The sequence below is a fragment of the Sminthopsis crassicaudata genome, chromosome 1 (genome assembly GCF_048593235.1).
Source record: "Sminthopsis crassicaudata isolate SCR6 chromosome 1, ASM4859323v1, whole genome shotgun sequence".
Lineage (NCBI taxonomy): Eukaryota > Metazoa > Chordata > Mammalia > Dasyuromorphia > Dasyuridae > Sminthopsis > Sminthopsis crassicaudata.
The window spans coordinates 704,732,045-704,759,501 of NC_133617.1; the positions used below are offsets into that span (position 1 = coordinate 704,732,045).

A 27,457-nucleotide genomic window follows, 5' to 3' on the forward strand; every position below is an offset into this window, starting at 1 on the left:
TGCTAGGCAGGAGGGATTCAGATAAAGAGAAAAAGATACTTCCTCTTCTCAAAGAGCTCACAGTTTAATGGGGGGGAGGGACAACATGCAAAAGACTCTATACAAAGAAAATATAGCTAAATATTGAGAATAAAGAGAATGTGAGAGAGAGAGAGAGAGAGAGAGAGAGAGAGAGAGAGAAAGAGAGAGAGAGAGAGAGAGAGAGAGAGAGAGAGAGAGAGAGAGAGAGAGAGAGAGAGAGAGAGAGAGAGAGAGAGAGAGAGAGAGAAGAAGAAGGAGGGAGGGAGGGAGGGAGGGAGGGAGAGGAAGTGGAAGAGGAAGAGGAAGAGGATAAATTGGGCATAGTCCCAAAAGGAATACACTAAGATTAAGAATGAAACCAAAGGGTTATTGCATTAAATTTGAACTGCTGAGAAGAGCAACAATTAGCCTTTAACTTCCTAAAGAATTGTTTTCACCCAGCATATATGGGGGAAAATCATCAAAAAATATTTGGACTAGAAAAGGGCTCAAGGAAAGTGAGTAATCTAGATGCTAGTATCTAGGCAGTAGGATAATAGTGAACAAATGAATAACCTTTACCTACTGAGGAAATCAGGCATGGTGTCCAAGCCATGGTGCTGCTGGAAAAGATCCAAGGACAAGTACCAGTAGCTTTAGAACTAATTAAGTTGCTGGATCAAAACTTAAAGCAAGCTCAATTGTAGATGCAACTGATGATAAAAAGAAAGTCCACTGCTATAAAGATTGATATTGCATAATAGCTTGGAATACAAGGTTTATGAAGCAAAGTAAGCTGGATGTGGTCAAATAGAAGATGGAAAGATTTAATATGGACATTTAGAATGTCAGTGAATTTAAATGTATGGAAATGTGTAAATTTAACTCAGATGCTCATTAAATACGTTAATATGGGCAAGAATCTCTTAGCAGAAGCTGAATAGAATTCTTAGACAATAAAACAGTGAGAAAATCAGTAATGGAGTATAATTTCAAAAATTACAGAATGATATCTGTTCATATCTAAGGCAACCCATTCAACATCATAGTAATACAAATGTATGCTCCAAACACTGAAGTTAAGGAGGTCAAAGTTGATCAGTTCTATGAAGACCTACAACATCTTCTAGGAATAATTTTTAAAAAGATATCACATTTGCTATAGGGGGTTGAAATACTAAATTCAAAAATCAAGAGATAATTGGAATAACAGGCAAATTTGGCCTTAAAGTACAAAATGAAGCACAACAGAGACTAATAGAGTTTTGTCAAGATAATTTGCTTGTCATAACAAATATTCTTTTTCAACAACCCAAGAAATGACTCTGCACAGCAGATGGTCAATATGGAAATTAAATTGAGTATATATTTTGTAGCCAAAGGTGAAGAAGCTATTTAAATTAGTTAAAACAAAACCTGGAGTAGATTATGGTTCAGATCATGAGCTTTTTATTATAAAATGTGGACTTAAATTGAAGAAAGTAGGAAAACCATCAGGCCATATATGTATGACCTAAAGAACATATCTTATGAATATAAAATGGAAGTAAGGAATAGTTTTAAGGGATCAGATCCAGTACACATATATTATATTTAAGATATACTTTAACATGTTTACCATGTATGAGGCTGCTCACCATCTAGGGGAGGGGATGGAGGGAGGAAAGGGAACACTTAGAAAAGAAGTGGAGTGCAAGGGACAATGTTGTAAAAGTTACCCATGCATATGTTCTATCAATAAAAAGCTATAATTTTTAAAAGGGATTAGATCTAGTAGACAGAATGTCTAAAGATCTAAGGACAGAGGTTCTCACTAATATACAGGAGTAAGGAACAAATATCTTTAAAAAAAGAAAAGCAAGAAAGCAAAAAGTCATCTGATAAGATTTTATACATACACAGTTGACAATTTTATACATACACAGTTAACAATAAAGCTAGTGGAGATGTCTGAATTCCAACTGAGAGATTCAAACTCCTAAAAGATGATGCTGTTCAAAGTTCTGCACTAAAATACTAGCAAATTTGGAAAATGCTGACCACTGGATTGAAAAAGATCAGTTTACGCCCCAGTCCTAAAGAAGGACAATACCAAAGAGTGTTCAAATTACCAAATAATTGCATTCATCTCACTCACTACAAAGTTTATGCTTAAGATTCTGCAATCCAGGTTTCAGCAATTTGTAAATGGAGAATTACCAGAACAAGCTGGTTTCCAAAGAGGTGGAAGTAGAGACTAAACTGCAATATTTGCTGGATTGTGGAGAAAGCAAGAGAATTACAGAGAAATGTCTGTTGCTTTATTGGTTACACTAAAGCTTTTGACTATATGGATCTTAACAAAATGTGACAAGTCCTCAAAGAGATGAGAGCCCCAGATCATCTTATTTGTGTGCTAAGGAAACTCTATGAGGGTCGAGAAACAGCAGTTAGAAATGAATATGGAACTACTGGTTGGTTGAAGTTTGGAAAAGTTATTATCACCTTATTTATTTAACTTACATTCGGAGTACATCATGTGAAATGCCAAGCTAAATGAATCATAAACTAGAATTTAGATTGCCAAGAGAAATATCCACAAATTCAGATATGCAAATGATACTACTCTGATGGCAGAAAGGGAAAAAGAATTGAGAAGCCTCTTGATAAAGGTGAAAGAGGAGAATGTAAAGGCTAACTTGAAGCTTAACATCAAAAGACCTCCTCAAATCTTGGTAACTTCCTGGCAAATAGAGGGAAAAGAAATGTAAACAGGGTCAGATTTTATATTTTTGGACTTGAAGATCACTGTAGATGGTGACTACAGCCACATGCAAATGCTAGCTATTTCATTATCATTGTGCATAAGAAACATTTGATACAAATTGATTTATTGAATTGGTTTGTGTCATCTTCTGAATGGAATTCAAGTATTCAAAATCAATAGTCCTGTTTTTTTCTCAGCATTCTCTATATGTACTTGTACGTAGAATTTTAGAGTCAGAAAGGAGTCATCTAGCTGAACCATTATAGTTTTCAGATGTGGGAAACTGAGTATCAACTAAATAATGTGACTTGTTAAAGATCTCATAGTAAGCCACTGAGCCAAGATTGGAACCCCCCAAAGCTTCTCACTCCAAATCTAAGCTTCCTTTTATGACACGTCTAGGGAGTAAATATACTCATTGATTACCATATTTTAAATATTCTATTTTCTAAAAAAAAAAAAGAGTGTAGATAGAAAGAAAAAAATTCTATTTTCTGTCAAAGATACATACTCAACATTTTACTAACACCCTTCTAGGTTTAACACCCAATGACATTAGTTATCATTGAGTAAGAAAAAAAACATACATCTGAGAGCAGTTAAAACCTTATAGACAAGAAACCAGTTATTTTCTCTGGAAAGGGATATTTGGTCCTGAAGCCCTGAAAAAGCAGTGGGGCTCCTATAAGCTCCATATATCCAGCTGGCTCCCCAATTTCTAACACATATTTAGATGAAAGATTCCTGGGATGAAAAGGGAGAAAGGAGTTCTTGATCATACTTACTCCCAAAATTCCATGACAGGTGAGGTTGCATTCTGGAGGGACACCTGGCTGCAGTTACTCATATTCAACTTCTGGAACTCAACACAGCGATCTGCAATGGAAATCAAACAATTATCTCATAAAGCATACTGACTTCATTGAGGAGAATGTGCCTGGCCAGGGAGAAAGTAAGGCTCTTTGACCAGCCTCCTGACTAATCTGACCAAAAAGGAAACTGTGCCATTCCATTTAACTGAATTCAATTCAATTCAATAATCTCTTTATTTCTATGCACCATGCTAGGACACTCTGGTGTTCCTTGGCCTGATATATTTAGAGAAATAAATAGCCATTGCTCTCAAGGCATGTGCTCTTATGGAACACACATAACTAAGTAAGTCCATTTAAGTATTTTAGTCAAATACTTGTAAATTTACTTGTTAGGTTCAAGAAGGAGACTGGAAGAACAGCTTGTGTAGGTAGTACTTTATTTAAGTAAGGTATGGTGAAGTAATAAATGCTGATAAAGCATATTTTTTGATCTTTTGGTATTACTGGTTAAAAATAGAAAAGATTATCCATTGAACAAATTAGCAAAGGAAGAACAATAAATAAATGAAATTAATGAATATTATTCAGTTTATATTTGATGCCAGGAATGAGGTACCAGACATAAGAATCACAAATGAAATAATCCCAACTTGAAAGGAGTTTATATTCCAATGCAGTAAATCAATAACTCATTGTGAATAAAACCTCAAAATAGAAATTAAACAGAACTATCTGATAAGTACAACTGAACAAACTGAAAAAGTCTTTTTTATTATAGCTCTTTATTGACAGAATATATGCATGGATAATTTTTACAACATTGTCCCTTCCACTCACTTCTGTTCCAAGTTTTCCCTTCCCTCCCTACACCCCCTCCCCTAGATGTCAGGCAGTCTCATGGTAAAGTATATCTTAAATACAATATATGTATACAGATCCGTAAAGTTCTCTTGTTGCACAAGAAAAATTGGATTCAGAAGGTAAAAACAACCTGGGAAGAAAAACAAAAATGCAAGTAGTCCATATTCATTTCCCAGTGTTCCTTCTCTGGGTATAGCTGATTCTGTCCATCATTGAACAAGTGGAATTGGATTAGCTCTTCTCTATGTTGAAGATATCCACTTCCATCAGAATACATCCTCATATAGTATTGTTGAAGTGTATAATGATCTCCTAGTTCTGCTCGTTTCACTCAGCATCAGTTGATGTAAGTCTCTCCAAGCCTCTCTGTATTCATCCTGTTGGTCATTTCTTATAGAACAATAATATTCCATAACATTCATATACCATAATTTACCCAACCATTCTCCAAATGATGGGCATCCATTCAATTTCCAGTTCCTTGCCACTATGAAAAAGGCTGCCACAAACATTTTTGCACATGTGGGTCCCTTTCCCTCCTTTAAGATCTTTTTAGGATATAAGCCCAATAGTAACACTGCTGGATCAAAGGGTATACACAGTTTGATAACTTTTTGAGCATAGTTCCAAATTGCTCTCCAGAATGGTTGAATCCGTTCACAGTTCCACCAACAATGCATCATTGTCCCAGTTTTCCCGCATCTCCTCCAACATTCATCATTATTTTTTCCTGTCTTCTTAGCCAATCTGACAGGTGTGTAGTAGTATCTCAGAGTTGTCTTAATTTGCATTTCTCTGATCAATAGTGATTTGGAACACTCTTTCATATGAGTAAAATAGTTTCAATTTCATCATCTGAAAGTTGTCTGTTCATATCTGTCGACCATTTATCAATTGGAGAATGTCTTGATTTCTTATAAATTAAAGTCAATTCTCTATATATTTTGGAAATGAGGCCTTTACCAGAACTTTTAATTGAAAAAATGTTTTCCCAGTTTATTGCTCCCATTTTAATCTTGTTTGCATTAATTTTGTTTGTATAAAAGCTTTTTAAACTTGATATAAGCAAAATTTTCTATTTTGTGATCGATAATCATCTCTAGTTCTTCTTTGGTCACAAATTTCTTCCTCTTCCACAAGTCTGAGAGGTAAATTATCCTATGTTCTTCTAATTTATTTATAACCCATTCTTTATGCCTAAATCATGAACCCATTTTGATCTCATCTTTGTGTATGGTGTTAAGTATTGATCTATGCCTAGTTTCTGCCATATTAATTTCCAGTTTTCCCAGCAGTTTTTGTCAAATAGTAAATTCCTATCCAAAAAGTGAGGATCTTTGGGTTTGTCAAACACTAGATCATTAAAGTTATTGACTATTTTGTCCTGTGAACTTAACCTATTCCACTGATCAAGTAGTCTATTTTTAGCCTATACCAAATGGTTTTGGTGTCTGCTGTTTTGTAATATAGTTTTAGATCAGGTACAGTTATGCCGCTTTCATTTGATTCTTTTTTCATTAGTTCCCTTTGTTCTTTCAGATGAATTTTGTTTTTATTTTTTCTAGATCATTAAAATAATTTCTTGGGAGTCTGATTGGTATAGCACTATATAAATAGATTAGTTTAGATAGTATAGTCATCTTTATTATATTTGCTCAGCCTATCCAGGAGCACTTAATATTTTTCCAATTGTTTAGATCTGACTTTATTTGTGTGCAAAGTGTTTTGTACTTTTGCTCATATAGTTCCTGACTTTCCTTTGGCAGATAGATTCCCAAATATTTTCTGCAAGAGATTATCTCATTATCAAATTATTGAGTCAAAGATCTAGAGCAGGAGAGGTAATCTAGCCCAGACTCATCCCCCACCTTACTGATGCCTGGACAAATTAGTGAGGGTTTTTTTTGGGGGGGAGGGTGTTATGTCACACAGGGAATGTCAGATCAGAATTTAAATTCAGCTCCTCTGACTCCAAACCAATTTGATTACACCATGGTACCTTCAAAAAGAAAGTGGACTTTGAGTTCATTAAAAATGCTATCCAGTTCTCTCTGGTCTGTTAAATTCTGGACTCAGTTCCATGGTCCATTGTAGTATCCACAGATGATAAAAATAATTAATGGACTGAATCAATTGGGCAGTTACTGTCTTTATTCATTTTTTTTGCTGAGGCAATTGAGGTTAAATGACTTACCAGGGCCACATAGTTAGGACGAGTTAATTATCTGAAGCCAGATTTGAACCCAGGTCCTCTTGATTTCAGGGTTGGTGCTCTATCCACCATTCATTTCTTTTTAGAAGATCAGGGTTAAGTGACTTACCCAGAACCATACAACTAGTGTCTGAGGAAGTATTTCAACTTAGTATATTGAATCTCAGGGATGGTACTCTATCTATTGCACCACTCAACTGCCCCTTCATCCAATTTTCTTATGTGGTTTATGAGCATTAACTCATTAAAATAGGAGTTCTTAGCATGGCAATCTTTGAACTAGATTTTTTTAATATCTGGCAATTATTTCAATATAATTCTTTTCTTTTGCAATCCTCTGAATTTCCTTTTACACATTTAAAAGCATTACTCTGAGAAGGGATCCATTGATTTTTTCCCAAACCACCCAAGGGAGCCATGACATACAAAAAAAGCTGAGTCTCTGCTTTAGAGTATCTAGGGATATTATCTAGGAGATTCTCTGTTGTTCCTTGGTCTGTTGCAACCAATGCAATATCATGTCCAATAAGGAGTCACTGAAGTGTCTCATCATCTATAGGGACATTTTTTCGCTGAACATCTTCAACCATAGTAGCAAACATCTCTGAGTTGCTGCTTTACTTACCTGCCTTATTTAGTGCCATTTATACATCTTTATATAGCAAATTAGGGACTAAGATGTTCAGAGTCCAGATAAAGAGGTCACATTTTCATCAAGACAACTTGGCTTAACTAGATTTTGCACCAAATTGTCTGCAGATTTTTGGTCTCTTCTTTGCAATGGTTGCTTTGCCTCAGGTAAACTTTCAGAGGAAATTGGAATGGTACATGTTGATCTATTTTTCTTTAGGAATTTCCATTTGTTTGTCTTTAATAATTTGTTTAAAGCTGGATAAAACTTATATCTCCCCTCCCTTAATCTTGTCTTCTCATTTAGTGCTAGTTTTGCTTGTTCTAGGGCTTAGCAAAGTGCCTAGAACTAGTTGGTACTTAATAAATGTTTGTCTCTTTCCTTCTTTCTAACAAGGTAATGGACAAATTGCACAAAGCTGATTTGGGAATGCTTTCTAAATCCATTACATCTGGAACATGATTTCTTCCCTCTTTTCATCCAATCTAATAGGATTGATTTATCTTCTTTTTGTTGATATTTGGCTTTCACCATGTCCAGAATTTTTCAAACATTTTGAAAAATGGGATACATCCTCAAATACTCTCAAATGGATCTACGATCTCAATGATGTGGTTATTTCTTCTAATACACTAGATCACAATCAATTTATTCCTGCTCTTCCATGATTCTCCACAGGTCTTCTAGAAATATAACTCTAAAAAATGAGGATCTTAGGGGTTGAAGAAACACACCTCCAGCAGCTTTTTATTCTCAGTCCCCCTCCTCATCTGTACTACATAAACAGTACCAGGTGTGGGAGGGTGGGGATGAGCCATTTTAATCTCCTTAAGGAAAGCAAGTTTTCTCCAAGAACATATTCATAATACAGAGATGTGTCATTTCATATAGACTTGGTATCTTGCTAGAAATAGAGTCAGAAAGTTGTTATTATTTAATTGCAGTTATTTCAGCTCTTCATGACCCCATTAGGTGTTTTCTTTGCAAAGATACTATAGTAGTTTGCCATTTCCTTCTTCAGCCCATTTTACAGATGAGGAAACTAAAGAAAACCAGGTTATATGATTTGCCCAGAATCATAACACCACTAATAATCATGACCAGATTTGAACTCATAACGCTGAAAATTTCTAATTCCCAGGCCTGGCATTCTATCCACTACACCACCTAGTTTCCCTGAAGGTAGGAAGAATTGAAGGGGGTAATTCTAATAGTATATATTTCCCAGATTTTATATGAGGATTCAATAAGACAATATTTATAAAGCACTGAGCACAGTGCCTGGCACAGAATAGGTGTCTAATAAATGCTTTTCCTCCTTTCCTCTTTTATTTCTTAGCCTTGAACCCAACATCTTTTTCATTCTCCTCTATGTTCATCATTGCATTGAAGTCATTGAATAATTAAAATATATGTTGATTTAATCTGGAGAATTTCATTGAGTTCTTCAGAAAGATTTCCAATTTTCTTCACCATCAGCAACAGATGGCTTGGAGCAAGCTGTTCTTCATAAACTTCCTGGTGATCTTTTGGACAGTGCCCATCATGAGAAATGTCTGGTTGGATAAAATGGCACCTCCTCCACTTCCCCTCCTCTCATGCCCTTCTAAACCCTCTGCATTTCTAACTTCCAGACTTATTCAGCTGAAACTGTTCTCTGCAAAGTCACCACTAATCTCTTCTAGGATACTTTCCCCTCTCTGACATTTTGTGATTCTGCTCTTCTCTATCTGTCTCTGTTTCCATCTGTCTATCTGTCTCACCCTGTATCTCCATCTCTTTCTTTCTGTGAATCTCTCTCATTGTGTGTCTCTCTCTGTGTCTTTATCTAATTGCCTGTCTGTCTGTCTCCTCTAACTATTCCTTTTCATTCTTTATTCTTGGATCATTATCTATTAAAGCCCACTCCTTCTCTTTTCTTTTCTCTCTATGTCCATCCCAATAGTTCCCATAGATTCAATTGTCTTCTCTATGCAAATGAATTCCAAATCTATATCCAATCATTATCTCCCTCCCAAAAGACAAACTATCTCCTATTCACTTGGTCACATAGGTCACATAGGTATCCAAACAGCATGTTTGAAACAAGTCTTCCAATTTTTTGTGTTAGAGTCAATGGTACCACCTTCTTTCCAGTCTCCAAATTTGCAATTTCAGCTCTTCCCTAGCTCTTGCCCCTAATTCAGACTACATATCTAATTAATTGTAGACAATCTCTACTATATCTCTTCCCTTCTCTCCACTGCCATAGCAACCACCCAGATCAAACCTTTTCCATATTTTGCCTAGACTATTGCAGTTGACTTCCAATTGCACTCCCTGCCTCAAGTCATTCCCTTTTCCTGTCCAACTTCAATATTATTGCCAAAGTGATTTTGCTAAAGTTCAGATCTCCTCATGTCACCTCCCTTCCCAATATATTTCAGGGGTTCCCTGTTACCTCAAGAACCAAACACAAAGTCTTCTATTTTGCATTTAAAACTCTTTACAACCTTGCAAATAATTTAATACATTACTCTCCTTCATGTACTTCACAATGGCCAATTTGACGTCACAATCGATACACTATTTCTCCTCCCTATGCTTTTTCATGCATTGTCCCCAACTTTTAGAATGTTCTCTCTCACAAACTCTGACTCTTAGATTCCCCTGATTTCTTCAGGATTCATCTTAAGCTCTCTCTTTCAGGAATCTAAAAAATGTATTTCCTCTTCCAGAATTAGAAAATTTCAAAGTTGGAAGAAGTTTCTGTGGTTATTTATTCCAATCCATACCCAAAAAAATAATCCACTCTATGATACATTAGACAAGTATCATTCAATCATTGTTTAGAGATTCCAAATGATAATTTTCCAAGAATTTTTATTTTTGAATAGCCTTATTCATTGGAAAGTTTTTTCTTCTGTGAAACCTAAATTTGCCCCAAATGCAAGTCTCATACATTGCTCCAATGTCTGCCTTTGAGACAAATCAATAAGGAGTCTAATATCTTTTACATATTATAATCCTTTAAATACTTGGGAAAAAATTCATGCTTCCCTTCTCCCATCTCATCTTCTTCAGGATAAATCTACCCCATTTCATATTACACAAACTCAAGGACTTGCACCATCTTATTTATGTCCCTCAGAATGTTTTCCAGTTTATACTACATTCCAGTCTGGCAGTAGAGAATTATCCTGGGCTCATTGAGAGTGGATTTTGGGTTCCTACCTGTATTCCATTCATGCCCACAGGTGGCCCAGGGTAACTCCGTGGTGAAGCAATTGAACAGATAGAAAATAGCCCAAGCTAGAATGATGATGTAGTATACATTTAAGTGGGCCTCAATCACTTGAGTTGCATAGCCAATGCCTGAAGAAGAAATATGAGAAACAGGTGTCAGTCCAGCAGTTCTTTCTCCCTTCTCAAAGCTCCCAGCCAAGCTTCTCAGTTTCACACTTTTGATTTGGTTCAATTTATTTAATTTCAATTCAATTAAATTTAATTCAACAAAAATTCATTAAATGTCTACTATCAGCAAGATACTATGCACAATTCTCACCCTTAAAAACTTAACTTCTCCTGGGGAGGGGAGGAGTAGTTTTTTTTTATTACTTATACATCATATAGTATAGCTAAATGCACACACACATATACATATGCACACACACAAAGACACAATATACATATATATGCATATATATGTATATATATATATACATATATACATATATATATATATATACATATACATATAGTCACTCATTCAAGAAATGTTGAAGGACCCACTATGTGGCATCTCTACAAACCAGTAGATAATAGGCACACAATTAAAGCTGTGGTTAAGGGTACTAAGAAATGGATCCATTGACAGAATAGAGTTTTGGCTATGAAGATAATCATTAGGTGTGGGGGTAAGAGGTAGTGGCCAGGAACAAAAATTGTAGAAGATAATACCATTTATTATTATGATGGCATTAAGTTTAGTATTCTTTTCCTCAAGAAAGTAAAGTTGTAAATATCTTTTGACTAAGGAAAGAGTCAATCCTATATCTCACAGTATTTGTTTCTTCCTTTCCAATCCTCAGGATATATAATAGCAATAAAGGGAAATAGGGACCTACTTGTGCTAAAGTACTAACAGTAATCCTATTCATAACAGTAAAAATGACTAGAAACAATTCATTTGTTCTCTGACTGGGGAATAGCTAAATGGAAGGGATAAAATATGGGAAGGTTTCAATGACACAAATACACACATACTTACAGATACATGCCCAATATGTACACACATACATGGCTACATGTTCATATGTGTGCATTTGGTCCTAGATAAGCATACAGTACATACATATACACACAAAGAAATGTATACGTACACCAGGTCCAAAGTGGGCTCTTTAGCTAATGTACAAGCAAACTGCCTCTAATATATTCTAGCTGTAGGTCCATAGGGAAGTTATTTAACCTCCCAGTATCCCTGGCAGTTCCCTAAGTTTATTAACTACACACTGGTAGGGCCTATGTAGGAATGAAAGACCAGTATTTTTGGATTTTTCACGCTAAAAGTAATCCCAATGAAATCATAGTACCAGATTAAAAACAAAACCACACACTACAAAAATACATCTAATTACACATACATGGACAAATGCATAATCATGCATATATATGTATATACATAATATATATATAATGTATATATGTGCATGTATAATTGATCCTGAAACTTACCTTCAAACAAGGGGCAGATTTTCCTCCAGCATGTGATGCCCCCTTCACTAGTAAATTGTCCCAGGGCAGTCTCCAGGAAAAACACAGGTATTCCACAGCATATAAAAAATACCACATATGGAATCAGGAAAGCTCCTGCAAAAAAATAAACAAATACAAGCCAAAGAAATCAGTTTACTAAAACTTCTTCAAAATTTAATATTCTCTGAGCTTTTGAATCTACTTGCACATATTTTGAAAGTTTGAGTGGTGAGTATGACTTCATTCATTCCTGAAAAAGCTATATCTTCTTTCCCTTCTCAGATGTTATTGATTTTAAAAAAGATCAGTTTTACCCAGGAAGTGAACCAACCACAAATGATCTTTTCCATAAGAAAGGCCTTTTAGAGGACTGTGTGTTGTGGCATTAATCAGACATAAAATAATTAAATATCTTTCCATTGGGGTTCCCATAGGAAGAAAAGTACTTAATTAAAAAAAAAAAAAAGGTGTAACAAAGCTGGATTTTAATTCATTTGGAAAAAACAAAAATGTAGAAGATGGAGGATTTGAAGGAACCTGGCCAAACTCTCTCAGTATTTTCCTCCAAAAAACTTTAAAATAAAACTCAAATCAAAGGCCAGGGCAGGACTTTTTTTCCTGGCCAAGGAAATAATGAAGTTCAGGAGAAGTTTATAACGCCAGAATGAAAACCTGTCTGGAGCTCACAAACAAAGTGGCAAGAGTCCTAAGAACAACAGCAACAGCTTTAGGAGTTCTAAACCTGGAGACAGTGAGGGAGTCAGACAACTATTCAGAAAGAGATTATAAGAGACCCCATACTGATACTGGGTACAGCTGCCACTGATTGGCAACTCTAATGCCCATACAAAGTTGTGGGTTGCAGGTCCAGGGTTGAGAGGATGAATGGAGGTCTAACACAAGGGAGCAGAGACCCTGGTCATATTCCAAGGCAAAGACTTGTAGCTACAGGGAACCAGTAACCCTTCCTGGGTAAAGAGCAGAGTGCTGATTAGGATAACAGAGACTATTCCACTCCCAGACAAACACCAAAAACTTTCACCCCCAGAACTATCTTTGAAAAAAGCAGCAAAAAAACCAAGAAGCTTAGGACAGTGCCTAGTCACATCCAGGTAAGCAGAATGTTAGCATAAAGTCAAAATAAAGAAATAGACTGAAAAGATGAGCAAACAAAAATAGAATTTGATCATACAAAGCTGCCTAGAGTGTCAGGGAAGACCAAGACACAAATTCAGAAGAAGACAAAAAATGTGAAAACAGATACAAACAAAATCTCAAAGAAAATGCTAATTGAATTCAAGACCAACAAGAATTCCTAGAAAAATTAAAGAAGACTGAGAGTAGTAGAGAATGAGAATGATGCAAGAAAATTATGAAAATAAAATTAATAGTTTAGCAAAAGAAAAAAAGAGGCATAAACATTTTAAAAGAAAATCTTAAAAACAAAATTGGTCTAATGGTAAGAGGCACAAAATTCACTGAAGAAAAGAAGTCCTTAAGCAAAACAGAATTAGAGAAATGAAAAAAGTATAAAATCTCACTGAAGAAAATAATTCCTTAAAATTGGAATTTGGAAAGTGGAAGCTAATAACACCATAAGAAATTAAGAAACAAAGAATGAAAAAAGAAGAAAATGCAAAATATCTCTTCAGAAAAAAAGAGCTAGCCTGGAAAAGAGATCAAGGAGAGATCATTTAAGAATTATTGGGCTATCTGAAATCCATAATCAAAGAAAAAGCTTATACATTATATTTCAAGGAATTATCAAGGAAACTGCCCCCATTCCTTAGATCCAGAAAGAAAAGACACTGAAAGAATTCACCAATCACCTTATAAAAGAGATCCCAATGTCAAAACTTCTAGGGATATTATACCCAAATTCCAGATCTCCCATGTCAAAGAGAAAATTCTCCAATCAGAAAGAAACAATTAAAAATATTGTGAAGTCACAGTAAGGATTGCAAGAGTTAGCAGTTTCCACACTAAAGGATCAAAGGGCTTGAAATTTGATATTCTGGAAGACAAAGGATCAAGAATAACTACTCAGGAAAACTGAGCATAATCCTTCAGGGGGAAATGGATTTTTAATAAAATAGAGGATTGTCAAATGTTTCTGCTGAAAAGCCCAGAACAGAATAGGGAATTATACATTCAAACACAAGACAAGGGAAGCATAAAGAGATAAAAATAGGGTTCTCAATAAAGTTAAACTGTCTATATTCCTATATGGAAAGATGATACATGTAACTTAACAATTTTATCAATATTAAGGTAGTTAAAAGGTGTTCATACACAGAAAGCATGGATATGAGTTGATTATGTTAGAATAATATCCCAAACAAGTGAAGAGGTGAGGAAGTGAGGAAAGGAGAGTTAGAATGCAGAACTTTTTCTTACTTAAAAGAAGTGTACAAGGAACAGTTTTTACAATGCAGGAGGAAATAGGGAGGGAGGGAAGGCAGGCAGTGCTAGAAGTTCAATTTCATCAGAATTGGCTCAAATAGGGGAAACTATACACATACATCTACACAGTTGTGTATAAAAATGTAACTTACCCAATAGGGAAATAGGAGCAGAAGAGGATAAGAGGAAGGAGGAAGATGACTAAAGAGAGGACTGATTAAAGGAGGCAATGGTTAGAAGCAAAACATACTTTTAAGGAGGGACAAGATAAAAGACACAAAGAGGAATGAACAGAATGAAACAGAATGGAGGAAAATACATAGTAATCATAACTGTGAATTATGAGTTCACCCCCAAAATGTCAATAGCAGAATGAGTTATAAATCAGATCATAAACACTTAATGTTGTTTACAAGATAGACACATGAAACAGAAAGACACACACAGAGTTAAAATAAAGGGCTGGAGTATAGTCTATTATGTTTCAGGGAAAAATAGGCAGTAATAATGATCTTAAACAAAGCAAAAGCAAAAATAGATCTAATTAAAAGGGATAATCAGAAATACTACATTTTGCTAAAAGGTACCAGACAATGAAATAATATCAAAAAAACTTTAGAGGAACTTTCTCTCATAAAGGTCTCCTTTCTCAAACATATACCAAGTGTGTAATCGAATCAAATTTATAAAAATTAGAGTAATCCCCTAAACTGTTAAATGATCAATGGATATGAACATAGTTTTCAAAGGAAGAAATCAAAAAACTCTCTATAGTTTTATGAAAAGATGCTCTAAATTACTATTGATTAGAGAAAGACAAATTAAAACAGTTCTAAGGTGCAATCATAAATAACAAATATTGGAGAAGATAAAGAAAAAAAAAGACATGTTAATGGATTGTTACTACAGTAGTGAATTAGTCCAATCACTCTGGAGAAAAATTTGGAATTATCCAGCAATACCACTACTATGTCTGTATCCCAAAGAGGCCAAAGGAAATGGCCAAAGATCTATATGTATAAAAACATTTATAAGCAGCTTTCTTATCATGGAAAAGTACTGGAAATCAAGGAAATGTCTGACAATTGGGAAATGACTGAATAAGTTCTGGCATGTAATTGTGATGGGAGATTATTATGCCATGGGAAATGATAAGGAGGCTAGTTTCAGGGAAAGGGCAAAATTTATATGAACTGATCCAAAGTAAAGTGAGAAGAACTATGTTTCATTGTTCACAATATCAACAATGTTATAATAATGACCAACTGTAAAAGACTTGACTACTCTGATCAATACAATGATTCAAAACAATTCATAAAAACTCATTATGACCAAAAAAATGCCATCCACCTCTAAAAAGAGAACTGATGAATTTTGAATTTGAAGTATAATGTTATCACTGTATCACTTTTATTTTTTGAAAAGATAGCTGATATGGAAATGTTTTTCATGATTTCATATATATCATTGATATGTTGTTCACCTCCTCAGTGGGGGTTGGAAAAGATGGGGAGAAAGGAGAATTTGGAAGCTAATTTAAAAAGAAAATAATGTTTAAAATATAAACAATAAGACAAAAATATTTGCTTAAAAAAAGAAATTTTGTAGATTTGGAATAGGGCAATGAAATCCTTTGACTCACCCACTTGGGCATGTATTCCAAAGAGGTAAGTGAAAATGAAAAAGTGAGAAAAAAAATGAAAAATGTATATAACAAAATGTCCACAGAAGTTGCGTGTGTGTGTGTGTGAGCCTAATCCCTTCAAAAATCAAAACTATAAACAAAATGATTGCCTATCAGTTGAGAAATAGATGCAAAAATTTGGAGAATGCATGTAATGAATTACTATACCACTATAGTCACAATGTGAAGAACTCAGAGAAACATAGGAAGACTTGTATGAACTGATATAGCATGAATTAATATAGAGTTAATATGGATGAAAATTACTATAAAAGGAGATTAAATTCAGATAAACTGAAATGACCAATTTTGGTCCTTGAGAACAGATGCTGAAATACATTCCATGGAGAGGTGGGAAAATGATGGGAATGGAATGTTGCGAATTCTGCCAGACATGGTTGTTTTGTTAATACATTTTCCTTAAGTATCTTGTCTTGTTACAAGGAAGGATTAGAGGGAAAGAAGTATGGTTAATTGAGAAATGAGCATGTTGCTGAAGAAAAAAAATGCATCAATAGTTAAAGGAAAGAAATAGTGGTTCTTGTTCTCTCTGTCTCTATGTGTCTCTGTTGTTATCTCTGTCTCTTTCTCTGTCACTGTTTCTATGTCTCTGTGTCTTGCTGGCTGACTGCCTCTCTAGTATTCTTTTTATTGTTTCATCTTTGGAATAAATTTTAAAAACCAAAGTGAATTAAATTTACTCCAATTGGTATTAAATTTCTCCCAAACCTCCCTCTCTCTCCTTGTTAACAGTGAAAGCATGTCCAATATTAGAATATATTTTTGTCTGTAGGATAAAGGTTTCCTTTAAAATGGCAGTACAATAAAGTAAGTCACCTTAAAAAAAAAAAAAAAAAAACAACAAGATTTAATCTCTGCTTATGGAAGCAGCATCTTGATACAGCAGATAAAATGCTGAGTTTAGAGAGGGGAAGAACTAAATTCAAATTCCACATGAGATTAATTATTAACAACAGAACCCTGGAGAGTTCATTTAATCTGTATTTTGTGGAACTACTAAGGAAATTACTGATCTTTATGCCTCCTTCATTCCTGTAATCTGATTAGTGTTACCTAACTAGCTAGGTAGAATGTAAAATTCTTGGGGTTTAGGGACTGCTTCCCTTTTATCTTTGTATCACCTTCATTTGGCAGATAATAGGTGCTTAATAAATTCCTGTCAATTACATGATTTATCTAGATATCTCTTAGCTTCCTAGGCAGGCAGTAGTTCCTTCATAAAAAAAAAAATTTTTTTTCACTCCATTTATGGTATAATAAGTAAACTTGATCTGTGAATAGTTCAGTGGTCTAACCCATTAAGCAAGAATAATACTGAATTGCTAAAGGGATCCATTGTTTAAATGTAGGAAATCCAATGTTTAAATGTAGCAAAAATATCTGACAAATGTCATCTCTTTGCTGAGCAAATTTTGTTTTGGTTTGGTTTGGTTTGGTTTCCTTTTCGGAGATGGTTTAACATTGAATCATTATGTAATTTTTAAAAAGTAAAGTATCACTTGACATTTGGTATCTAACCTAACCTTGCAAATGGAATATGACCAAAGCCCTTTGTCTGAGAATGCATATTTAAAAAGTCCTTCTGCTAACCCATCCAAGATAATATATATATGTGCATGTGCATGGAGACAAATGTGTGTATGTATACATACACCCTAGGGAAGATTTAGGACTATCAGTTTAAAAGCAAAATCATTACAATTATAAATTGTTACAGAGGTAGTTGAGATTTTAGAGGCCATCTTATCCAATCCTTTGCTTTTATAGAAGAGCAAAATTGGACCTGGAACAGTGAAATGTGTCGTTGGAGTAAGTTGGTTGGTGACTGACCTGAGGTCTCCTAGATCGCTATCAGAGCTTTTTCCACTACAATGCACCATTGGATTTTTTTGGCAAAACTTTTCCTTCAGTATTTTCATGCTAGTATTAAAAAAAAAACCCTGCTATAGTAGTGAATATCAAAGCATCAAAATAAGATTTTTCTAATTGGTTGCTTACCAACTTCCTTTTCTTCACATAGCAAAGTGTTATAGAACATATTTCAGAAATAAGGAAATCTGCAGGCAGTCATTTTGGCAGAGGATGAGTTAAATGTTTTGTTATTATGTGCCCAAAACAATGTTTTTAAATATTCTTTTGGTTCAGATATTTGATGTATTTGTTGTTGGAAGCCTCCCTCATTCACTTAGATTGACAAGACATCTGTAAATAAGTCTTAGAAACCTTTGTGGAGTGAAGGGATTCTTATAGTGTGTGTGTGTGTGTGTGTGTGTGTGTGTGTGTGTGTGTGTGTGTGAGAGAGAGAGAGAGAGAGAGAGAGAGAGAGAGAGAGAGAGAGAGAGAGAGAGAGAGAGAGAGAGAGAGAAGCAGAGAGAAAGAGACACACACAGAGAGACAGAGAGACGAGACAGACAAAAGAAATGATAGAGACAGAGAGAGAAGCATGAGCTGAATTCAGGAACTTTCTATCTTGGGACAGATTTTCAACATGATACCAAACTGGACAATTAAGCACATAGAATCCGAGCATTGGCAATAGCTTTCTCACAGCAGAAGGCAGGATAGCAGTTTTGTTTCCCAGACCTAGCTCTCATACAAATACTGCTAAAGCCCCCTCATTACCAGTGCTGAGCAGACTCAGATCAACTTGCTTTATTTATGCAAGTCTCCAAAGAAAACAACTCAAACCAAGAAGTGGCCCTTCTCTTCTGTTCTCACCATTCCATTGGCACAGAAAGAACCTTGAGAAAGAGACTTTGGGCAGATGGAAAACATCCTATATGCAAAATGAGCCACTTGAGTGTTTTGGGTTTTGTGTGTGTGTGTGTGTGTGTGTGTGTGTGTGTGTGTGTGTGTGTTAAGGCAGTGTCACTATAACAAAGTGAGAAAAACATCCTGTGGGCCTTATCTTACAGAAATCATGCAAGCAAATTTTGGGTTTTGGATGAAGGTGGAGGCAATTTAGGATGAGTATTCTATCAGATGGACATCTAAGTTCATTAAGATCTGAAGTGTGTTCAAATAGTTAACAAGCACTGCTAGTCTTAGCAAGGAGAGAAGGGAGGGAAGGGAGAGAGAGATAGAATTTGGAACTCAAAACTTTTTTAAAAAATATTTTAACATGTAATTGAGGAAAATATATTGAAAATAATTGTAAAAATCAACTATAATAACTAGTATTTATATAGTTCTTTAAGATTTGCAAAGCACTTTAAAACTATCTCATTTGATAATAATCCAGTGAGACAGATATCACCATTTTATAAATGAAGAAACTGAGACATACAGGTTAAATGATTTTCCCCAAGTTACACATTTAGTGTCTGAGGCTAAATTTGAACTCAGTTGTGACTCTGAATTATCTCCTTTTTCTTGGCCTGAGTTTACTGATCCTGATGGCTCTAGTCTTTCACCATCATCCTGCAGTCTAAAAAAAATCCTTATAAATAATTGCTAACTAAAAAGATAGACCCAGAGAAATTCCTAAGTAGTACATTGATGCTAAATAATAACAAATTAAGATTATTAATAGAAAATAAAAATCTGAATTGCTTTTGTTGTGGATGTCTGTTGCAAGACTTGCTGAAACTCATTGCACTATCCCCACAGTGCTATACATAGAAGGTTAAAATAGAGGCCTTAAAAAGCACGATCTAGTTGAACTTCAACTAGCTAAACAACTATGGAGACTAGCTAAAGGAAGAGACTTGGACAAATCCCTCAAAGTAACACCCACCTAACCACTTCTTTGGACTACAAAGTTAGCATAATGTGATATGTGGTGAGGCTTTTTGTAAACAACATGGTAGTCAACTGGTTCCTCCTTTCCATATTGAAGGGAAATCTGCCTTGTGGACATGCTTTGGCTACTCTTTCTATTCTCTAGAGCAGAAATTAGTAGTAGACCTTTTTGTAGTGTTTAAAAAGAAAGTTTATATTATATTATATTATGTTTATAGTGGAAAATTCAGGACAATAAAAGGCTGTTTTCAATTATGAAATTTTTAAAATGAATTTGCATTTATTTATCAAAGCATCTACATACATTTGAGAAACAGTGATACATATGTTACTGGAAAGGCATATTATTTAGACTAGATAAGGAATATCCACTTAGATTCCCAAAATTGACTGTACAAGTTTCCCTGGGGTCAAAGGGAAAAAACACTAGGGGTATAAGAAGTTCCATTTTTTTCTCCCTGGGATATTTCCCTCACAACTGTTGAGACTCTGAAGCACTTTTTGGGTGGTGAGAGTGAAATGGGACAGGGACAAATTGAATCATTTGTTGCTACTGTCCCTTAATTAAAGTTCCTTCTCTTTCATTCCCTGTCATAAGGTGAGCACATCTGAGGAAGTGAAAGCTCAGCAATATGCCTATTAAAGTCAATTTCTCTCCTCGATTCATAGACCTAACATATTAGAAGAAAGCTTAGAAATACCAGCCAAGGCCAGAGAAGTCAAATCAATTGTTCAAAATGATAAAGCTACCAGTGTCATGAATGCACTTCACACCTCTTGATGTTCAGTCCAGGGTTCTATTGTACAAGACACTTTTTATCTCTAGACTCTCACCATTTTCACTGGCTATCCCCTGTGGAAATTCTCTTCTTCCTCATTTCTGCTTCCTGAAATTCCCTGGCTCCCTTCAAGTCCTAACTAAAATCTCTATAGGAAACCTGTCCCAACCCCTCTTAATTCTAGTGCCTTCCTTCTACTGATTATTTTCTACTTCACCTGTCTATACCTTGTTTATACATAATTGTTCAAATATTGTCTTTCCCATTAGACTGTGAGCTCCTCTAGGGTAGGAACTATTCTTTGACTTTCTTTGTGGTCCCCAGTGCTTAACAAAGTGCCAGGCATACAGCAGTTACTTAATAAATGCTTATCCACTGATTAGTTATACTAGTGCATCAGACTGCCTTACTCTTCCACTACGAGAAAACACACACATCACCCCGAGAAATGCAGTCTTTTTACAAATGTTATCTTTGAAATTACTTAGTCAATTGGGTTCTGCAGGGCCCTTTCATTTTACTAATGAAAAAAAAAAAAAAAAAGCTGAGGGCAACAAAATTTAGGTGATTTACCCAAGATTAAAAGCATCAGAGGCAACGGCTCAAATTCTCTACTTTGTATAGTAAAATTCTGAGGGATCTTAAAACTCTTCTAACATGCTTTCAAAAACAGTGAACTACTTTATTACAGATGCTTACACATATAGGGATTTTATTTGGGGTGGCGATGGGAGGAAGATTGAGGACTGACCATAAGTAGTATGAAATCAACAAATTGAATGAGTTAGCAACCGAGTTTTTGTTTATTTATTTTATTATTCAGTCTTTGGGGGAGGGCCTGAGGTACACTTCTTTCTTTGTAAATACTGTCTAAGACCAAACAGTGATTTCGATGACCAAACAATATCTGGGATCTGGGGAGATTTGTTACTGAAATCTCAAGAGATATTTGCAGGCAGGCCAAGGAGGTAATTTCCCCAAAGTATGAAGTGTGTGAGTGTCTCTGTACCATCCGTATAAAAATAAGTAAATCCAAGTCCTGGTTTCAAGTGTAAGTGTGTGTTCTCATCCTCAAAAGTAATATGAGTTTCAGAAGTGAACATCACAGTCCAATCCAAAGCAGCAAACTTTTATTAAATGCCCAAGACATTAATTAAATGCCTAGACACTGATGAGAAAGACAGAAATGGACCAGTCTGTCCTCAAAGAGCTTACATTGTGCTGGGCTACTACTATATCAGAAGGGTGCGTTGCGGTGGGGAGCTTCTAATCGTAAACCACGCCATTCAAATGTCCCTCTTGGTGTGCCAGTCTCAGCGACACACGCACGGAAACTTCGCTCACGTAGGAAAGTGGCCCGTCCGAAGCCAGTTCCCGAGGCTGTGTCCCGTCCCCGCTGGGCCAAGCGGCGGGCGCCTCCCCCCCTCCTAGGCCCCCTCTCCCCCGTCTCCGCCGCCCCCTCCCTCCCGCCTCTGGCTCGGCTAGGGTAGAATCCTAACTGGGAGCCTGAGAGCCTCCTCCCCCCGCGCGCGCGCCCCTCCCTCACCTCCTCCATTCTTGTAGCACAGGTAGGGGAAGCGCCACACGTTGCCCAGCCCGATGATCTCGCCCGCTACGCTCAGCACAAACTCAACCTTGTTGTTCCAGTGGCCCCGCTCGTGAACCTTCTTGTCGCGGCTGGACACCAAGCTGGCACTGGAGGCCTCGGGGTCCCGCGCCTCCTCCGCCGCTTTCCCGTTGCCTATGGGCAGAGCCTTTTCGGCGGTCATGGCTCCGGGCTCACGGACTGCTGGGGGAACTGTCGGACGGACCGTGGGACGGGCGGGCGGACTGGAAGCCTGGCTGCTGGGCGAGGGCAGATGGGAAGAGCGCGCAGGCTGCGGTGGCTCCCCGGGTCCCTGGCACTGCGGGGCCGCCCCGGGAGGGCTGGGTTTTCAGGAGGCACTGGGGAGGGGGGAGAGAGGAGGAGAGGGGGAGGGGGCCCGGAGGGCGGGAGGCGTGGAGAGGGCAGATGGGCGGCGGGGGAAGACAAGTTGGCAGGATGGGCTACTGTGCTAGGGACGGGGGCAGGCACAGGAACTGGCGAGGCCAGGGAGTGCACGGCCCGAGCCCTTCCCTGGAGATCCGGGGTGGGCAGCCTTGCTCGGGCTTAGCTTGTCTCCCCTCTGCCCTTGCCTCTCCTGCTGGCTCGGTTGGTTCGGCTGCGCTTAGCGGGGTAGTCCTGGAGAGGCGGCGGAGGCGGGGGCGGGTACACTAGCTCTCCGGCCTCCCTTTTACTCTCCCTCCCTCCCTTCTTCCCCCTCCCCCGCGCCCTCCCCAGCTTTGGCTCTGGCGGCTCAGCTTCTCACCCGCGGCTGTGGCTGCTCCCAGCGCACTCTGCCGGCAATGCATCACCCGCGGAGAGCGGCGGCCAGCCAGTCCAGTCCCCTGCCTCTAGTCCCCACATGCACCATCTCGCCCAGCCTGCTGGAGGGCTGCACCCGAACGCTCCCAAATTCGTCCCAGTCTCAGCTGGGCCCTGCTCGAGATCGGCCCCGCTCCTGCCTTGGGAAAGAGGGAGGGAGGAGAGGATTCAGAGGACAGCTCCCCGCCCCCGAAGCCCCTCTCTGCAAAACCCGAGGACGCAGCAGCCCCGTGGCCAGATCAGTTTGTCCCTTCTCATTTCCTACGGCCCTTCCTTCTCCACTCGTTTCCCTACACACCCACCTTTGGTGGGGGCGGGGCGGAGGAGGACAGGTCTGAGGGAGCTGGCAATGAGAAGTAAAAGGACAGAATGAGATCTTTTCCAAGATGCTGAGTGGGCCCAGTGCAGAGGATGGAGACCAGAGGTCAGCCAGCATCCCTCCCTCAACTCCCTGCCGCCTGGCTCTCTCCTGCAGGATCTCGAGAGGATCCCCCAGACTTCTCCTGCCTTTGTCTTGTCCCAGTGATCTTGTCTCTCACAACTTAGTGTTACAGATGCAGATATTATCATTTGGGGGTATTCCCTAACAGGGGTTCTCAAACTGCAGCCTGCGGGCCAGATGCGACCCACTGAGGACATTTATGCAGCCGCTGGGTTATGGCAAATGGGCTGAGGGGCGGAGACAGAGTGTGAACTTTTGTTTTTACTATAATTCGGCCCTCCCACAGCCTGAGGGACAGTGAACTGGCCCCCTATTTAAAAAGTTTGAGGACCACTGGCCTAGTATGAGAGAGGCTGGACTAAACTTTCTACAACTCTTTCATTACAACTCCAGAAGGTAGTTGACACAAGTATTATCTCCATTTTATAAAGGAGGAAACAGCTTCTGAGAAGCTAAGAAACGTTTTCATGAATGGGGAACCGATGTTTATTAAACACCTACTGTATGCCAGGCATTGTGCTAATAAACATGTGATCCTATTCGATCATCATAACAGCCCTGTGAAGTATATTTTTTAATTAATACTTTTTTTTCATTTGGGGAAACTGAGGCTGGCTAGTTGGTGCCTGAGTTCAGATTTGAATTTCCTGACTCTAGCCCCTATACTCTCTATTTATTGGGCCACCTAGCTGGTTATAGTAGTTATCTGAGTTGGTATCCCAATTAAAATCTACTGATTCTCTAAAAAGAATATTAGCATAGTAAGATATTTTATATCATTGGGAAGGAAGTGCTTTTTTTTCAGATAACTGAAGGTTGCACTCTTGAACATCACTTAATAAATCATTAGGGATAGTCTTTTGCAGAATACACAGTCAGTTCAAGACTTAAATAGATGCATACTTAAAGCTCTTTGACCATTTATTTCGAGATTTTTACTTACAATGGACTGTGTACAAACTTCTAGTTAGCTTTCTGGCATGCTCAGACACATACATCAAACTCTGTTCCTCTGGCACTCTCAGCCAATCTTCTGCCCAGTCCCTTATTGCTCCCTAGAGGTTTCTTCCAATTCCCACAACTTGTGTCCCTATCCTGGAAGGTGTCTTTCCCAGGGCTTTTTAAATAAATGAGAAGCATATAATTGGTTGTAGGACTGTCTTGCTTTGATTTATTTATATATACCCTGGAAAGCTTTATACATGTTTATTCTACGGGCATTTCATTTGGAAGCAAGACTCTAAGGATCCAGAAAGAACTCTTTCAATTTTCTTTCTGACTCTTTCTGCTGGGATGACCCAAAACTAGGCACTTAACCTTCCAACCTGTTTCCTCATCTATAAAATGAGGTCTCTTCCAGGATTTTATGACCTATATGATGTTGACTGGAGCCACTACAAATTTTTGTTAGATGATCTCAACTAGGCAATATCATCATTCTGCTCTTCCTTGATCAATTCATTATCAAAGACTCTATAGCAACTCCTGCAAATCTTGTCAATTCTTTTCAATCCTTTCCATAGCTAAGGACTTTCACTGAAAAAAAAATGAGACTATTCTCTGAGAGCAGCCCCATCTTGCTTCTTCCTCATCTAACTCCAGGCTGGCTACTATCCTTTATGTTTCCTCCCTATCATGACTCCTTCAGAAAGTCATCGATCACTGGACGCCTTTACTTTTTTTTTTTCTCTTATTCTCTTCTAAATCTGTTTTAATCTGATTTCTAATCCAATCATTCAACTGAAAGTTCAACTTTGCAGAGTTATGGATAATCTTGTACTATTGCCTTTTCTCATTTTTCATCCTTCTAAATCTCTCTGTAATGATTGAAAATGTTGATCATTTCCTCCTTCTGGGCTGCTCTCTTCTCAGCTTTTTTATGATGCTGTACTATCTTGGCTCTCTGCCCACCTGTCTGACTGTTCCTTCACAGACTTTTTTTTTTTTGATGCTTCTGTATTCTATAGGTATCTCTTAAGTTTTGTTCTGGGCTCTCTTTTTCTTTTCAGTCTATCCTGCCCTGTCGGGGGAATCTTATCGGCTCTATTTATCTCTATGCAGATGTCTTCTACATCTATTTATCAAACTTTAGTTTATTTTCTGGCAGCTGGGTGGCACAATGGATAGAGTTCAGGGCCTGGAGTTAGGATGACTTGTCTTCTTGAGTTCAAGTCAAATCTCAGACACTTGCTAGTTGTGTGACCTTCAGCAAGTCATTTACCCTATTTGCCTCAGTTTCTTCATCTGTAAAATGAATTGGTGAAGGAAATGGCAAACTACCCCAATTTCCTTGCCAAGAAAACTACAAATGGGATCATGAAGAGTAGGATACAACTGAAACAAATGAACAGCGAAAGCATATTTCCTGATTTATAGTCACTCAATCCCATAGATATCTCAAATATGTCCAAAGCAGAAACTTATTATTTTTCTCCCAAAACCTTCCTCAATTCTTAACCTATTGTCAAGGGAACCTCCATGCTTCCAGTCATCCAGGCGCAAAACTTCAGTATCATCTTTGATTCCTTATTCTCACTCACCTTACATACCCAGTTCTTTGCTAAATCTTGTCATTTCTGCTTTCTTGTATGTATTAGGTGAGTGTGTATACACACATATATATCACCATATATAATATAGTATACCACAACATGAGTATATATGTACATGTGTATACATATTTACATATACAAATACCTGTATATATAATATGTATATTGTATACACACATATATATAGATACACATATATATCCTTTCTTTCAAGGTCTCTTGGCCAACCTAAAAACAATATTCTTCTAATTGTTATCTCTGCCTCAAGTATCTACCTCCTCCAAACCAGCTTCTACTCTAGCTGCCATCATTTTTAAAAAGCATAGATATTATTTCTGCTCAGTAAATTATATTCTCTTTCTATGACTTCCAGGATCAAATATAAACTCTTCTATTTGGCATCTTAAGATCTTTATACTGAGTGGATGCCCATTAGTTGGAGAATAGCTCAATAAATTATGCTATATGAAGTTATGGAATATTATTGTTCTATAAGAAGCAATAAGCAGGATGATTTCAGAGAGGCCTGGAGAGACTTACTGATGCTAAGCTGAACTGATGCTAAGTGGAGTAAGTAGAACCAAGAGAACATTGTACACCACAACAAGATTATACTATGATCAATTCTGATGAACGTGGCTCTTTTCAACAATGAGATTTCAACACAATGTTTTTGTGATGGAGAGAGGCGTCTGCACTCAGAGAGTGGATCATAGGGACTGAATGTGTGGCTCACAACATAGTATTTTTACTTTTTGTTGTTAGTGGTTTGCATTTTGTTTTCTTTCTCAGTTTTTCCCTTTTTGATCTGATTTTTTTTTCTTGTGCAGGAAGATAATTGTGGAAATATGTATAAAAGAATTGCACATGTTTAACATATATTAGATTACTTTCTGTCTAGATAAAGGTGTGGGGGAAAAGAAGGGAGAAAATTTTATAACAAAGTTTTGCAAGGATATATTTTGAAAACTATCTATCCATATGTGAAGGATGTAGAAGACCCTTACTCAAAATGACTACTCAGAGATCACTCAATAGAAGGCAGAAAAGTTGTTTATTGAAAACCTCCAGAGGTTGAACCATCCCATCAGGAGATAAGAAAGCGAAAGCTCATGGTAGGAGGGCTTATCCTCTGGAGGTTTTCAATAAACAACTTTTCTCCCTTCTACTGAGTGATCTCTGAGTAATCATTTTGGGTAAGGGTCTTCTACATCCCTCACACATATATTTTGGAAATAAAAAGTTTTAAAAAATAAAAATAATAAAGTTCTTGCTAACATGGCTCCTTCTTACTTTTTTCAGTCTCCTTATATTTTACTCCCCTTCACATATTCCATAATCCAGATACATTGGCCAACTTGAAATTTTTTAAATACTTGATAAATTATATAACATACTTACATATCTATGTATTTACATATGCATATAT

At 37.2% G+C, this 27,457-nt stretch overlaps 1 protein-coding gene across 1 annotated transcript in view; it reads right to left on the minus strand.

Annotated features, from left to right (window-relative positions):
* SLC6A11 (solute carrier family 6 member 11) overlaps positions 1 to 22,564 on the minus strand; it is a 165,068-nt gene extending 142,504 nt beyond the window's left edge. Inside the window, exons 1-4 of the mRNA XM_074283907.1 lie at positions 22,177 to 22,564; positions 11,982 to 12,116; positions 10,479 to 10,619; positions 3,532 to 3,622 (exon numbers count right to left, since the gene is read on the minus strand). Of these exons, the coding sequence (XP_074140008.1) occupies positions 3,532 to 3,622; positions 10,479 to 10,619; positions 11,982 to 12,116; positions 22,177 to 22,399 (590 nt within the window). The 5' untranslated portion in view covers positions 22,400 to 22,564. The remainder of the gene's footprint in view (positions 1 to 3,531; positions 3,623 to 10,478; positions 10,620 to 11,981; positions 12,117 to 22,176) is intronic.
* Between the last annotated feature and the right edge of the window lie 4,893 nt (positions 22,565 to 27,457).